General features: G+C 40.1%; 1 protein-coding gene across 4 annotated transcripts in view; it reads right to left on the bottom strand.

Annotated features, from left to right (window-relative positions):
* Positions 1-15,629, bottom strand: part of XPO6 (exportin 6) — a 136,152-nt gene extending 120,523 nt beyond the window's left edge. For 2 of the 4 annotated variants that reach the window (XM_074197376.1, XM_074197377.1), the window contains exon 1: positions 14,819-15,627. In XM_074197376.1, coding sequence (XP_074053477.1) covers positions 14,819-14,821 — 3 coding nt within the window. In that variant the 5' untranslated portion in view covers positions 14,822-15,627. Of the gene's footprint in view, positions 1-14,818 lie in introns of all 4 variants that reach the window. The other 2 variants (XM_074197378.1, XM_074197379.1) reach the window with 2 other exon arrangements.
* Between the last annotated feature and the right edge of the window lie 416 nt (positions 15,630-16,045).

Here is a 16,045-nt window from a genome sequence, read left to right as displayed (position 1 = left end):
GTAAATTTCATTTCCCAATATATCCCTTTCTATCCCCTATCAAGAAAGCCATCCCTTATAACAAATAATATAAAATAAAAAGAGAAAAAAGCAATTTGGTAAAACTAACCAACACATTAACCAGGTTCAACAAAATATGTTATGTTCTACCTTCATAGTTCTCATCTCTACAAAAAAAGGAAGGAGAAACATGCCAAAAACTCATTTTTAAAGCTTTATATGTTTTATGTGATGACAGAGCATTGTTCTATATTGTTCTCACTTCTCACAGCTTCTTCAGGGTAAGTTCAAGTATAAAAGAAATGGACAGTTACAGATGGGAAAACAGTTCAGTAAAAGGAATCTAAGGAGAACTTGTGAAAATTCTGGATAGATGTCATTCAGTTCCTGTTAAGTAAAAGGAAAATAACAAATAAAAACCAGCTCTTCTTCAAAGAAAAACAAAACCAAATGAAGCACCAAGCCAAAGTAAGAAAGACACAAAAAACTGCCCAGGTAATCTGGCCTTTAATGGGGAGACTTCATTCTTTTGTCCTCAAAAAGGCAAGTTCTGAAATGGACAATAAAAAAAGCCTAAAATACCTAGTATTCCAACCTTTCCAGCAAGATGTCCCAACAACCTTCAACTAAATTACTTTAACTGTATTAAACACACAACACTGCATATATTACTATTCCAAGTGAAAATAAATAAATAAATATATGGAAGCTGGTCCTCAGCCAACAGGAAACTAATTCTAACTCAAACATACATGTGGAGCCACCACAGTGTACACAAAGTGTAACAACTCAATAATAATAATAATAACAGCTACTAATTTAACTCATTAAAGCTTACAAAAGTTTTTTACTTTTTACATGTGCTAACTTGATTATAAAAATATAATGCAAATCAGTGAGCAATCTTTGCATCTTTATAACAATGCATTGTAGTGAATAAAACTTATCTACATAAAAGAATTAGTGAGGAATTCTCAAAGAAGTCAGTTCTTTTCTAGTCGATCCGAGGAAGATATCAATCTAAGGAAGAAATGAGAAGGTATTCTAGTCAGGTAACAATATCTGGAGAAAGTCAAAGATCGAAGAGAGATGAGCAGTCAAAGGTAAATAAGGCAGCCTCAAGAAGGCCTGTAAAAAAGGCACAAGTAAAGATTTGATGAGAATTTGATGAGGCATAAAAGCTACAAAGAATTGTTATCATGAAATCAGACAAGTTAGTAATAACTAGTACAGGCTCACTAAGAGGATCTATGCTATAAACATTAGGAGTCCAAGAAGCAGTAGAATGTAATGACCCTGGCAAGAGCTTGCTAGTGCCAAAGGAAAGAAGTGGCAACATTGATGTAGAGGAAGGAACTAAATGAGATCTTGGAAAATGATTGAATTTTTAATGTAAACACTATAAACTGATGCTAAACTCCAAAAGACATACTACCTCTTTTCCTTAACCACTGATGACAGATGCTGAATAGCTTATACAGTACCTGCCAAATAAAAATCCTAAAAAAAAAAAAAAAATGCCACTTCCAATCTGGAAATCTCAGTATTCCAAATCAAAAGCAAATGATTGAGAGAAATGTCCAAAAGAGCTAAAAGAGAGAAAAATAACAATGATAATGATAATAATAATAACCACAAGAGAACTTATAAATCCACTAGTAGCCTATTCTTCCTATTCATAGGAAGAAAAATGGAAGATATTAGGGCTGTCAATGAATATTACCTACTCTTCTAAAAAGGACTAATAGCCAGTAGGGGTAGAAATAGGTAACACATGCTTCTAGATCATATACCAACAGCTACTGTCCCCTAATAACAAAAATAAAGACTTCAACTATTGGATCCAATCCTTCAAACACTAATAATAATCATATAATTTTAAAACCAGAATTGACATTAAAAAACAAAACAATTAAAACCTATTCCTTTTACGTATGAGAAAACTAATCAGTGGTAAAGGAAAGACTACAACCAAAATCTACTAATTTGAGTAAATAAATATGGCTAGTAGTTTAAAAAAGACTTTTCATTCTGACTCTACAATTGTATTTTTTAAGTGTGAAAAATACCAACAAATAAATATTCTACTGTGACTGTTGTCCAGAACTTGGGAAAGCTCATTTTTATGAGATGATGAGAAATCACACTTGGTAAATTGCCCTACCAAAGAATTAAGACTGTTATTTGAATTTCGATTTATGCTTTTTTCAAACAGCTCAACTATGTGTTGCAAAGTTAAAACACCAGTCTATTGATATCAAAAATATCTAAAAATGTAGTTGACAGACAGCAAAGAAATGATTATTAATGCAATATTGTATTAGAAACGTTAGCATCAGCAATTAGAGAAGAAAAAGAAATTGAAGGAATTAGAATTGGGAAGGAAGAGACAAAACTCTCACTCTTTACAGATGACATGATGGTCTACCTAGAGAATCCCAAGCAATCACCCAAAACACTACTGGAAACAATTAGCAATTTTAGCAAAGTTGCAAGTTATAAAATAAATCCTCAACTTTTCCATATATATATGTCTAGCAAGAAACGGCAGGAAGAGCTAGAAAGAGAAATCCCATTCAAAGTAACCTCAGGAGGACGGAGCCAAGATGGTGACAAGAAGGGATCCAGTCTTAGGAGCTCTCTGATAAAACTCATCAGCTAAGGACTCTAACTAAACTTTCGAGAGACAGAACCCACAAAGGGACCCAGTGAGGCAGTTCTCCTCCTCAAGGTAACCTGGAAAAGAGCAGAAAGGCTCTGCTCCCCGGGGTTGGAGGTGCAGCCTGCCAGAGGGGCGGCCCGCCAGAGCCAAAGAACTTCAGCCTCCCGGAGGCAGCCCCAGGGCGCTGGGAGTCTCAGCTCACAGCAGCGGGGGAGTCTCCTGAGCCCGAGGAGCACTGGGCACAAAGTGGGAGAACAGTGGGGGACCTCTGCCAGAGCAAGCACATGGAGCCCAGCCCTGGGGCACACAGGGAGCAGCTTGGTCTTTCTGCAGCCCAGAGCCAGAAACAGAAGCAGATGAGCAGGTAAGCAGGAGCCCCCAGGGCATGAGCCCATTGAGCTGAGGGAGGGGAGTGAAGAGAGAGATTGCGGAGCTCTGTCCTCTGCCTCTGGAACAGGACTTTGGGGCTCTGACCACATGCAGATCCTGATCACAGTCTAGGCCCCCCCCATAAAACAGCAGGGCCCCCCCCACCTCAGCCCCGTGGCAGAGGGGGGTGTTTATGGTCATTCACAGACCAGGAGGGAGGACAGAGCCTCACACACTGAGACCCTTGTAGGAGTGTCCCAAAAGCTCAGGAAGCACCCCAAACCAGGCCCAGGCTGGGAAAATGAGCAAGCATAGAAACAAAAGGAAGACTATTGAGAAATATTTTGCAAATGAGCCCAAGAAGGATCAAAATACTCAGTCTGAAAATGAGGAAGCACAAGCTCCTGCATCTAAAGACTCCAAGAAAAACAGAAATTGGGCTCAGGCTATGACAGAGCTCAAAAAAGACTTTGAAAATCAAATGAGGGAGTTGGAAGAAAACCTGGGAAAAGAAAGGAGAGAGATGCAGGAAAAACATGAAAATGAAGTCAGCAGCCTAGTCAAGGAAATCTAAAAAAATGCTGAAGAAAATAGCATGCTAAAAACCAGCTTAGGTCAAATGGATACAAAAAGTTATTGAGGAGAAGAACGCTTTAAAAAGCAAAATTGGCCAGATGGAAAAAGAGATAAGAAAACTCTCTGAGGAGAACAAATCCTTCAGACAAAGAATAGAATTCAGGGAGATTGATGAATTTAACAGAAATCAGGAATCAATACTTCAAAACCAAAAAAAAATGAAAAATTACAAGAAAATGTGAAATATCTCATTGAAAAAACAACTGATATGGAAAACAGACTTAGGAAAGATAATTTAAAATTTTTTGGAATACCTGAAAGTCATGATCAGGAAAAGAGCCTTGACATCATTTTCAAAGAATTACTACAGGAAAATTGCCCTGATATTCTAGAAGCAGAGGGCAAAATAGAAATGGAGAGAATCCACCGATCCCCCAGAGAAAGAGATCCCAAAAAAACAACCCCTAGGAATATTATAGCCAAGTTCCAGAACTCCCAAGTCCAAGAGAAAATGTTACAAGCAGCCAGAAGGACACAATTCAAATATCATGGAGCTGCAGTCAGGATCACACAGGACTTAGCAGCAGCTATACTGGAAGCTCCTAGGGCTTGGAATACAATATACCTGAAGGCAAGAGAGCTTAGAATGCAGCCAAGAATGAACTACCCAGCAAGGCTGAATGTCCTCTTCTAGGGAAAAAGATGGACTTTCAATGAACCAGGGGAATTTCAAAGGTTCCTTTTGGAATGGCCAGAGCTGAACATGAGGTTTGATCTTCAGATACAGGACTCAGGTGAAGCATGGAGATTGGAGGAGAGGGGGCAAATATGAGGGACTTAATGAGGATGAACTGCATGTATTCCTGCATAGAAAAATGACACTGATAATACTCATATGAACCTTCTCAGTTAATAGAGCAGGTAGAGAGCTTTTATAGTTGAAGCACAGGAGAAAGCTGAATTCGAAGATAAAATATGGTGTAAAAATGGAGTCAATAGAAAAAAAGGGAAATGGAATGGGAGAAAGAAAAAGGAGAGGGTAATAGTCCAAGATATTTCACATAAGATTTTTTTTTTATTACAATAAGCTATTGCAATGATATAGAAGGGAAGAGGCAAGGGGGAATGAGAGAACCTTTGCTCTCATCAGAGATGGCTAGGAGAAGAAACAGCAAATATACTCAATGGGGTATAGACATCTGGAGTAAGAAGGAGGGGGGAGCAGGGGGAAGGGGTGGGGATGTGAGTAAAGGAAGAGAGGATGGAACATGGGAGGAGAATGGCCAGATATAACACATTTTCTTTCTTACTTCTTGCAAGGGGCTGGGAATGGAAGGCCTGCCCAGGACCACAGGGCCAGGTGGATTCTGGGCCTAAGGGGTGGTAGGGGGGCTCAGGGCTTCTTGGCCCCGGGACCAGGGATCTCTCTGCTGCACCACTCAGCTCCCCTACAGCAGAGTCATAGTGAAAGGAGAGAGAAAATAGAGTACATGGTAGTGGAGAAAGAAGAAAGGAGGGAGTTGCGATCAGCAATGGCAAGGGTGGAAAAATATGGAAATAACTTTTGTGATGGACTTATCATAAAGAATGAGATCTACCCATGACAGAGTTGTTGGTGTTGGAACAAAGACTCAAGCACGTTTTTTGTTATTATTATTTGGGGGAGGGTGCAGGGCAAGTGGGGCTGGATGGCCTGCCTGGGGCCACATAGCAGGGTGCTCTTTGGGTGTGTGGGGCCAGATTTGGACCCAGGTGCTCCTGGCTCAAGGGCCAATGCTCTGTCTGCCACCCAGCCACCCCTACTATTATTACTATTTTATTTTATTTGGGGTCTTTTTTTTCTTTCTTTTTTTTTTTTAAGTTTTTGCAGGGCATTGGGGATCGGGTGGCTTGCATGTCACACGGCTGGGTGATGGTTGGGTTTACGAGGCTGCATGTGGACTAGGGTGCTCGTGGCTCCAGGGCTGGTGCTTCGTCCATTGCGCACCTGGCCATACCTACAATTATTACTATTATTATTTTTTATTTTAATTTTTTTCCTCTCCCCTTTACTTTTTTCGCCCAAACAAGTCTATCTATATTCATGGGGGAGGAGGAGGGGTATTTTGTTTACTTGTAAACAAGAATATTTTATTAATGTAAAAAAAAAACATTTGTACAAAATGAGAATAAAAAAATAAATTTAAAAGAAAAAAAAGAAACAATAAAAGGTCTCAACTGTCATTCACAAAAAAAAAAAGGAGCGGGGAGCAGGGGGAAGGGGTGGGGATGTGAATAAAGGAGGAGAGGATGGACCATGAGGGGGAGAGTGGCCAGATATAGCACATTTTCTTTCTTACTTCATGCAAGGGGCTGGGATTGGAAGGCCTGCCCAGGACCATAGGGCCAGGTGGATTCTGGGCCTAAGGGGTGGTATGGGGGCTCAGGGCTTCTTGGCCCCAGGACTAGGGATCTGTCTGCTGAGCCAGTCAACGACCCTACAGCAGAGTCAGAGTGAAAGGAGAGAGAAAATAGAGTACATGGTAGTGGAGAAATAAGAAAGGAGGGAGTTGTGATCAGCAATGGCAAAGGTGGAAAAATATGGAAGTAACTTCTGTGATGGACTTATCATAAAGAATGAGATCTACCCATGACAGAGTTGTTGGTGTTGGAACAAAGACTCAAGCACATTTTTTGTTATTATTATGTGGGGGAGGGTGCAGGGCAAGTGGGGCTGGATGGCCTGCCTGGGGCCATATAGCAGGGTGATCTTTGGGTGTCTGGGGCCGGATTTGGACCCAGGTGCTCCCGGCTCAAGGGCCAATGCTCTGTCTGCCACCCAGCCACCCCTACTATCATTACTATTTTATTTTATTTTGGGTCTTTTTTTCCTTTCTTTTTTTTTTTTTTTAAGTTTTTGCAGGGCAGTGGGGATCGGGTGGCTTGCATGTCACACGGCTGGATGATGGTTGGGTTTATGATGCTGGATATGGGCTTGGGTGCTCGTGGCTCCAGGGCTGGTGCTTTGTCCATTGTGCCACCTGGCCATACCTACAATTATTACTATTATTTTTTTTTAATTTTAATTTTTTTTCTCTCCCCTTTACTTTTTTTCGCCCAAGCAAGTCTATCTATATTCATGGGGGAGGAGGGGTATTTTGTTTACTTGTAAACAAGAATATTTTATTAATGTAAAAAAAACCATTTGTACAAAATGAGAATAAAAAAATAAATTATAAATAAATAAATAAAAGGAAAAAAGAAAAGAAAAGAAAAGAAAAAACAAAGTAACCTCAGACAATATAAAATATTTGGGAGTCTATTTGCCAAGACAGACTCAGAATCTCTTTGAAAACAATTACAAAACACTTCTCATACAAATTAAATCAGATTTAAATAACTGGGCAAATATTAACTGCTCATGGATAGGTAGAGTTAATATAATAAAAATGACAATTCTACCAAAACTAAACTATCTGTTTAGTGCCCTACCAATCAAAATTCCAAAAAATTACTTTAAAGAATTAGAAAAAAATTGTAAGTAAATTCACATGGAGAAATAAAAAGTCAAGAATTGCCAGGAGCCTAATGAAAAAAAAGTGCAAAATAAGGTGGCTTAGCCTTACCTGATTTAAAATTATATTATAAAGCATCAGTAATCAAAACTGTTTGGTATTGGCTAAGAAATAGAGTGGTGGACCAGTGGAATAGACTAGGTGTAAAAGCAGGAGATAATTACAGTGATCTGCTGTTTGATAAACCCAAAGAGTCCGGCCATTGGGATAAAAACTTCTGCTTTGATAAATCTGCTGGGATAACTGGAAGTTAGTATGGAAGAAACTTAGATTAGACCAACACCTCACACCCTTTACCAAGATAAGATCCAAATGGTTACAGGACATAGACATAAAAAACAATACAATAAGCAAGTTAGAAGATCAAGAACTAGTCTACCTGTTAGATCTATGGAAAGGGGAGCAGTTTATGACTAAGGAAGAGTTGGAGAACATCACCAAAAACCAATTAGATGATTTTGATGACATTAAATTAAAAAGCTTTTGCACAGATAAAACCAATGTAACCAAGATCAAAAGAAAAGTAGTAAACTGGGAAACAATCTTTACAACTAATGATTCTGACAAAGGACTCATTTCTAAAATATACAGAGAACTGAGTCAAATTTTTAAAACAAAAAGCCATTCCCCAATTGACAAATGGTCAAAGGATATGCAAAGGCAATTTACAGATGAGGAGATCAAAGTAATCCATAGCCATATGAAAAAATGCTCTAAATCATTGATTAGAGAAATGCAAATTAAAGCTTCTCTGAGGTACCACCTCACACCTCTCAGATTGGTCAATATGACCAGGAAGGATAATAATCATTGTTGGAAGGGTTGTGGGAAATCTGGGATACTATTACACTGTTGGTGGAGCTGTGAACTCATCCAACCCTGCTGGAGAGCTATTTGGAACTATGCCCAAAGGGCAACAAAAATGTGCATATCCTTTGACCCAGCAATACCACTACTGGGTCTATACCCTGAAGAGATGAAGAAAAAGGGTAAAAACATTACTTGTACAAAAATATTTATAGTAGCCCTGTTTGTGGTGGCAAAGAATTGGAAATCAAGCAAATGTCCTTCAATTGGGGAATGACTTAGCAAACTGTGGTATATGTATGTCATGGAACACTATTGTTCTATTAGAAACCAGGAGGGATGGGATTTCAGGGAAGCCTGGAGGGATTTGCATGAACTGATGCTGAGTGAGATAAGCAGAACCAGAAAAACACTGTACACCCTAACAGCAACATGGAAGTGATGTTCAACCTTGAAGGACTTGCTCATTCCATCAGTGCAACAACTGGGAACAATTTTGGGCTGTCTGCAAAGGAGAGTGCCATCTGTATCCAGATAAGGAGCTGTGGAGTTTGAACAAAGTGCAAGGACTATTCCCTTTAATTTAGGGAAAAAAAACAGATAGCTTATTGTCTGATCTAGTTACCTCTTAGACTTCTCTACTTTAAGGATATGATTTCTCTCTCATCACACCCAATTTGTATCAATGTACAACATGGAAACAAAGTAAAGACTGACAGAGTGCTTTCCGTGGGGGGGGGGGGGCAAGATGGGGGGGAATTGTAAAACTCAGATAATATCTTTAATAAAAATAAATTTAAAAAAATAAAGAAAGTATAAAAAAAAGAAATGATTATTAATGAACTAATTACAGATCTGCCCAAAAATTTCAATCCAACAAATACCTAATTAAGCACCACAGCTAGGTATGAGGACTACACAACCAAAGACACAATAGCCCCTTGTCATCAAATCTTCCTATCCAAGCACAGATTTAGAAGTCATCTAGACTAATTTCATCATCTCAGAGAAGAGGAAAAACAGAGGCCCAGAGAGGTTAAGTAACATTTATTTCCAAGGTCAAATAAGAAGGAAGTTCCTGAGCTGAGATTCAAACCTCAGTCCCTTGGCTCAGTCTTTTCACCGTCCCACAATGCTGGCACCTAAGGAAAGAGACTGCCTCCTGGACATGAGCAAGCACCTAATCTTTTAAAAGTATCCCTTATCTAAAGTTAATCTTTCATCAGCTGGGTTCATAACCTTTTCTAGTGTCAAACAGGGAGCTTGTCAGCCACAGGCCATAGCTAGATCACAGAATCACAAACTCCTAGACCATCTTAAATTCAAATCCCTAAATGGATAAGGAAACTGAAATCCAAAAACATGTAGGGATATTTGAGGTCACAAAGCTTATAAGTAACAAAAATGGGTTTTGACAACAGCAGCTCCTCCCATATCACCATGCCCATTTCACTCTGGCATACTAACTCACCATCCTAATTAAGTTTTGATCTCTTCTTTCAGCTAAATAGGGTAAACTTATCAATCTGATTCCTCTGTGTCTAGGCTCAAAATATAAGCCTGCAAGTTTGGTGCAGAGTTGCCAAGTGTTCCATAAATCCAAGATCATGAATCCCCAAGACAAAAACTTAGTATTTTAAAGAATTTCTGGGAAACTAGAAAGTTTTGGAAGAAATTAAGATTTGACTAACATTTTATATTCTAAAATAGGCTATAATGGATAAATGACATTAACGTAAGGTCTGGGTAAATCCAAGTTCAGCATTCCTCGCTGTCACATTTGTTTCTCATTTATATTATCTTGACTTGGAAGTGAAGATCCCTTAAGGGATATCTATCTCCATTACTCAACTTCTGGGATAAGCAACCTTACAATTTTGTTGGGTGGATATGCTTCCTAGGAAATGGCTTTTGTAAATGACCAAACCTGGTTCTTAAACTAGGGGATCTCATCACAAATGGGGGGAAAATTGATATTGTGATTTAGAAATCTATATTAAAAAAACGTTAGAGGAGAATTTAAGGATGTACCTTTCAGATCTACAGAAGAAATCCTTAAAAAAAGAGGTGATCATAAAAACAAAATAAACAATAGTTACATAAAGTTTACAAACTTTTAAGGAAATAAAATCAATACAACTTGAACAAGAGACATTGTCAACTAAGAAAAATCTTCACCTCAGTGATTTCTGATAAAGGTCTGATTTTCAAGATAAAAAGGGACTCGATATAGATACAAAAAACTAAGAGTCATTTCCCAATAGCTAAGTGGTTAAAATAACATGAATACTTATCAAAAGAAATATGAACTATCAAGATGCATATAATGTTCCAAACAACTAAAAAGAGAAGTGCAAATTAAAATAAATAAGCTTTCATCTCATACCTATCATCCTTGAAAAGACAAAACAGGAAAAATAGTAATTGTTGGAAGGCTAAAGGAAGACAAACTAATATGCTGATGACAGTTTTTTAATCGATTCAACAATTTTAGAAAACAATTTTGAACTACCCTAGAAATATTAAACTATACACATAGCCTTTGATCTAGCAATACCTCTACTGGTATTTAACAGTCAGCTGTATGGACAAAGGCAGAGGTTCCACAGATACAAAAATATTTAAAATAAAAACCTGGCAATGTAGCTATTTATCAAGTCGAGAGTAGCTAAACAAATTACTGTATATAAATGTGATGAAATGACACAGTACTGTTAAGAAAACAATAAATCATATGAAGATTACAAGCTTCAGAAAACTAATATGAATGGATGTCAACAAAGTAAAATAAACAAAGGATGAGATTCACCTTACCACAGTCACTCAGAGAGCCTTCTTATTCTAACACCAAAGTCCTGCTCTTACAGAAAAGGAAACAGTTTCAGAGAGGGAAATTAACTTGCCCAAGGTGTGGCACTACACTCCAGTTAGGATTTGAACCAGGTCCGTGAATGCACTAATTATTTCCACTGTACTCTATACTGATGCAAAACAAAACAAAAATGACCAATTCTGATACTTGAAAACTAAAGATGAAACACAGATCCTTCATCTGAGAAGAAGAAATGAATTTAAGAGCAAAATGGGGCATATGCTGTCAAACATGACCAAAGCGCTGGTTCATTTTGCTCAATATTTCTTTGACTTCAATGTTCGCTGCTACAAGAAAAGATTGGAGGAGTCCTGGGCTGGGGGTGGGGGGCATCAATAGAACTTTTTTAACTTTTTAAAAAGGTCAAATGATATGAAGAATAAAGATATTGGCTCCTGAGTTTGGCATGATATTCATGTTCTAGAGAGCTTTACAAAGCAATCAATGACATTAAGCAACTTATAAAAATGCCATACTGGGGATACAAAGACCTAAAGTAAACAAGCCTTGTCCTCAAGGGCTTAATAGCAAAAACAAAATAAATAAGATATAGATTTCTAAATCACAATACCATTTTTTCCCCATTTATGATGAGATCCCCTAGTTTAAGAACCAGATTTGGTCATTTACAAAAGGCATTTCCTTTCTAGGAAGCAAATCCACCCAACAAACTAAATAATAAGGTTGCTTATCCCAGAAGTAGAGTAATGGAGATGGATATCCCTTAAAGGATCTCCAAGTCAAGATCATATAAATGAGAAACAAATATGACAGTGAGGAATGCTGAACTTGGATTTACCAAGACCTGAGTTTGAATTCCACATCAGACACACTTAGCAGTATAATCTCGGATAAGTCAACCTCTCAAAGACTGTTTCTTTCTCTGAAAAATTTAGGCAACATTCACTCTCTATGGGTTGTTAGGAAAAAACTCTACAAACACTCAAGTGCTATTGAAATGTGAGTTATTATTCTAACCTTCTTTACTCTAGGGTTATTGCTGTGAAAAGAATGAGGATTAAATCAGTCAGAACAGTTTACCCAGGTTCCTCAGACACTGATAGAGAAACAATGATATTTATTTTTTCTGAATCTCTCTTTTTTCCTAGGGTTCATTAATCCACCCTTCCAATTCATTACTATATTAAGTTGTTCATTTAATGTGCCTTAAAGGACTAGTTGAGTGCTTCTCATGCAAGGTATCATAATAGATGGCAGTTAAATGGAGTAGTGAATAGAGCACTGGCCTGTTTCAATCCAACCTCTGACACTAGCTGTGTGACCTTGGGCAAGTCACTTTATCCTAATTACCTAGCATCTAGGGCCATCTCCAGTTATCTTGATTCATATCTAGCCACTAGAACCAGATGGCTCTGGAAAAGAGAGTAGGACTGATTACTTAGCACAGTACCCCTTCACTCAAATCCAATTCATACACTTATAATAGAATGACTCCCCTATGTCGTGGTCATCTTAGAGAATGAAGGACAAACATTATCATAATAGAAATCCAGATTATTTTTTATGATTTTACTTCATCTTGTGACTTCCAGATGATCCATAGGGAGACACCTTAATTAGTAGCTGTAAATCATACAAAGTTACTACTAGGAAAGTTCCTGTGGAGAGCTAGCCTCCAACCACAAACTACAGTATTTTCTTTCTGATCTAAGTATATTATGCTTTTCTGTCTTACCCTTAGACTGTGAAGTTCTTTCTACCTTACCCAAGAAACAGCTAGCTTTCAATTTACCTACAGTGAACTCTTTAATGAGTGAGAAAGGGGGGTGATGTTTAACTAGAATAAATACTACATGCCCTTTAACCTTTTTTTTAAAGACTATGAAAAATATTCTTTTTTTTTTTGGTTTTTGGCAAGGCAATGGGGTTAAATGACTTGTCCAAGGTCACACAGCTAGGTAATTAGTAAGCGTCTGAGGCCGAATCTGAACTCGGGTCCTCCTGACTCCAGGGTGGGTGCTCTATTCATCAAAACAATTCTTAAATCTAAAAATACCAGGAACATAACTTTTTCTTTGATGCAAAAGGCATTGTAAATGTAGAAAGTTTGGCTAACTAAAACTGCAGTGTAACTAATATATTCTTTTTGTTTTGTTGGGGAAAAGAGAGGGACAGCTGGAGTAAAATAAATTACTAATATCAGTTCCTCATTCTCATAAAAGGCAGAATACAAGAATATGGATGGAAAACTTCATTTGCAATTCTGCTATCCTCACTAAATTTTTTTTTTTTTACTATTTTCATTTGAATTTTCAGCATTCCAAACATCACTTTTGAATCAGGAACGAACACTGACTGGACTGGAGAAATCTGAGCTCCAGCCCAGGCTGGTCACTTCTTTAGCTATTCAACTATAAACAAGTAATTTTACTTCTCTGTTTGTGAAATAAGGGAATTGAACTAGATGACATGGCTTCATTGTTCCATGGAATATGTTCTACACATTTCATCATCGCTCACCAAAGTTACCAACAACAAAATAAATCAACTACTAAAAATAACAATAACCAAACCCATTACAAGTAGTAAGAAAAATATTAAGCAATTTCAGCTCCAGTTTTGTCTTAGAAACAAGGGACCATACACAGCAATGGTCAGTAAAAGCTATTCCAAAAAAGAAATTTCTTGATAAAATAGAACTTGTCATTCACCGTATTTTATATACTATTAAAACAAATCAAAAATGTAATCCATTTTTGCACAAAACTTCAGTTTAACCAAATCCTTCAGGGGAGCATACATAGGCATTTACCTATGACCAAAAAACACTCAGAAGTAATACTGATTTGAGGAAAGAGAAAATAAGGCTTTGAACTCAGCACTCTAGCAAATTACATTTTCTTTTAAGTTTGCAAATCAAGACAAGATATACTAACTCTGGAGAAGAGTTTAAAAGAGATTCCTAATCTAATCCAACTGAAACAAACAAACCAAAAAAAAAAAAAAACAGTCATAACCTTTAAGGGCTTATGTATGATAAGACAAAACTTTGGGGGAAAATGTAGAGCATACCAAAAGAGCACAGCTTTAAACTTTGAATATTTAAAATACAAGCATCCTTGCCAAGATTTTAAATTTTAAGACTTTTGTTCTAATAAGAAACTTAATAAAAAGAAAGAGCTTTGAAAGAAATACAGACTGTAGCTTTGTCATTTCACAAAGAAGATGGGGAGGGGAAGAATTAAGAGAAATATATCCACAGATTCCCCAGAAAAGATCCACTGTTATTCCAAGAGGCAACAATCACCCTGAGTCATAGGGTTAGAGGGGTGGACAAGCTGCCCAGAGTCATGGATTCCAAAGCACCCTCCATCCCCAGCGACCTCTCTTTGGTGTCAGTAACATAAGCAAATGACTGTTAGAAGGTTAGCGTGCTCTATCAGTCTCAGTTCCACTACAAACTCCTTTGTCTCAAAGGTTTCTCTTTTCATTAGAAACCCCCTTACGTAATCATGCAAAAGGTGGTCTGCCCTTCCAATTCCTATATATTAGAACAAAAGTAAGTGGGTGCTTGGTCAACTCAGTCAGCAGAATGCAAGTTTCTAGGTATCCAACATTGAGCATTTGTCCACTCAAAACGTATGTATTTATCCAAAGAGACAGCAGTCTCGCTGAGGGCAGACTGAAGGCCTGTCTCTAAGAAGCATTAGCTCAACCCGCGTCTGCAGATGCTCTCCATCAAACGGTGCGGGTCTGTGGCTGCCTAGGACCCAAGGATTACAGCCAAGCCCTTTCCCTCCCAAACCCAAATGCTGAGCTCCCCGTCCTCCCAGCTATCTGTTAGTCAGCCCAGGGAAAAGGCTCCGCATTACGCAGGTCTCCTGCACGCATGTGTCACCAGGCATGCTCTGCAAACACCCCTCCCCTCCCCCTGTTGTGTCACGGAAGAATGATGGTTCAGCACACTAGGGTTCCCTCCCCCACCCCCATTCAGTGGCTGATGCTGCACACACTTACCATGTTGGCCAGGAGGCCTTTCAGGTGATTTGACTCTTGAGCTTCAGGGTCCCCCTCGCACAGTTCATGTCATGGTCCAAAGCAGGCTCGGGAATTCCCCCACCCATCCAAATTAAGTTAGACACTAATCCCACCGCCAACTCCTCAAAACATCCCCAGGCCCTCTACAAGCCGGACGCCCTCCTCAGTCCCACATCCTGGCACATCAGGAGACCATTGGAACCCCCAGAAAAAATCAGCAAAGCCCCCAAGCGTCCCGCCCCCAAAGTTAGCCTAAAAAAACACCGGGAAACATCGATCCCGGGGGCTAGCGCGGCCCCCGCCCTGGAGAGAGCCGAGGGCCGCGGCCCAGGGCGAGGGGGGAGGGGGGTTCCCCGGGCCAGAGGCGGCCCTCGGTCCCGGCCCTGGCGCCCGCGAGCTGGCCTGGCCTGGGCCCCGGCCGGGGCTACTCCCCGCCCAGTCCGGTCCGCGCCGGCTGGCTGCGGGCAGGAGGCGCGCTCGTCCTTCCCGAAGCGACCGAGGCCCCGGAGCCCGAGGAGGCTCAAGTCCAGGTCTCGAGGGAGGGCCGGGCAGGCCCGAACGGAGTCCCTGCGGGGCTCCCGGAGGACGCGGAGCTGGGCAAGGGAACCCGGGGGCCGGGGCGGTCAGCTCGCGCGCTGCCCGGCTAAGGCAGAGGCCGCCGAGCCGGTGCCCTGTCCAAGTGCATCCCGCTCGCTCTTTCCCCCGGCGCCGTTCACTAAGCCTTCCAGCCCAACGGCCCCTCCCCACCGGAAGTGGCGAGAGCCCGTAGCCGACTCCACGACCAGGCAGGCTAGAGGTGCTGGAACCGGACCAATCCGGAATCAAGATCGGAGGCGTGTGGGAGCGACCAGTGCGGGGTGGGCGAGGGGAGGGACTATAAGTGTCATGTGAGTGCTCTGGGAGGACTCCGCCTGCCCCGTCTCCATCTTGGTAGAGGGCGGATGCAGCCTGCCATCTTTGTAAAGGGATGTCTTTCCTTTCGATTTAGACACCCAACGGCCACTTCCTTAATCCGTTCCACAGGAATCTAGTGGACTTCTATTTAGCAGAGAAAATACATTTTAAAAACAGGAAGAAGAAAGGGTTGCAACAGGAAGAGTTTGAGCAATTGCGCCTGGCCCGGACTCTAGAATCCAAGTCTTGTAGAATGATGACTTGCTACAAAGTAACGAGCTGTGGGAGCCGGGAGCAAGTCACACTCTCGGG

This window comes from Macrotis lagotis, chromosome 8 (genome assembly GCF_037893015.1).
Source record: "Macrotis lagotis isolate mMagLag1 chromosome 8, bilby.v1.9.chrom.fasta, whole genome shotgun sequence".
In the NCBI taxonomy this organism is placed as follows: Eukaryota; Metazoa; Chordata; class Mammalia; order Peramelemorphia; family Peramelidae; genus Macrotis; species Macrotis lagotis.
This window is presented reverse-complemented; position numbering and strand designations above follow the sequence as displayed.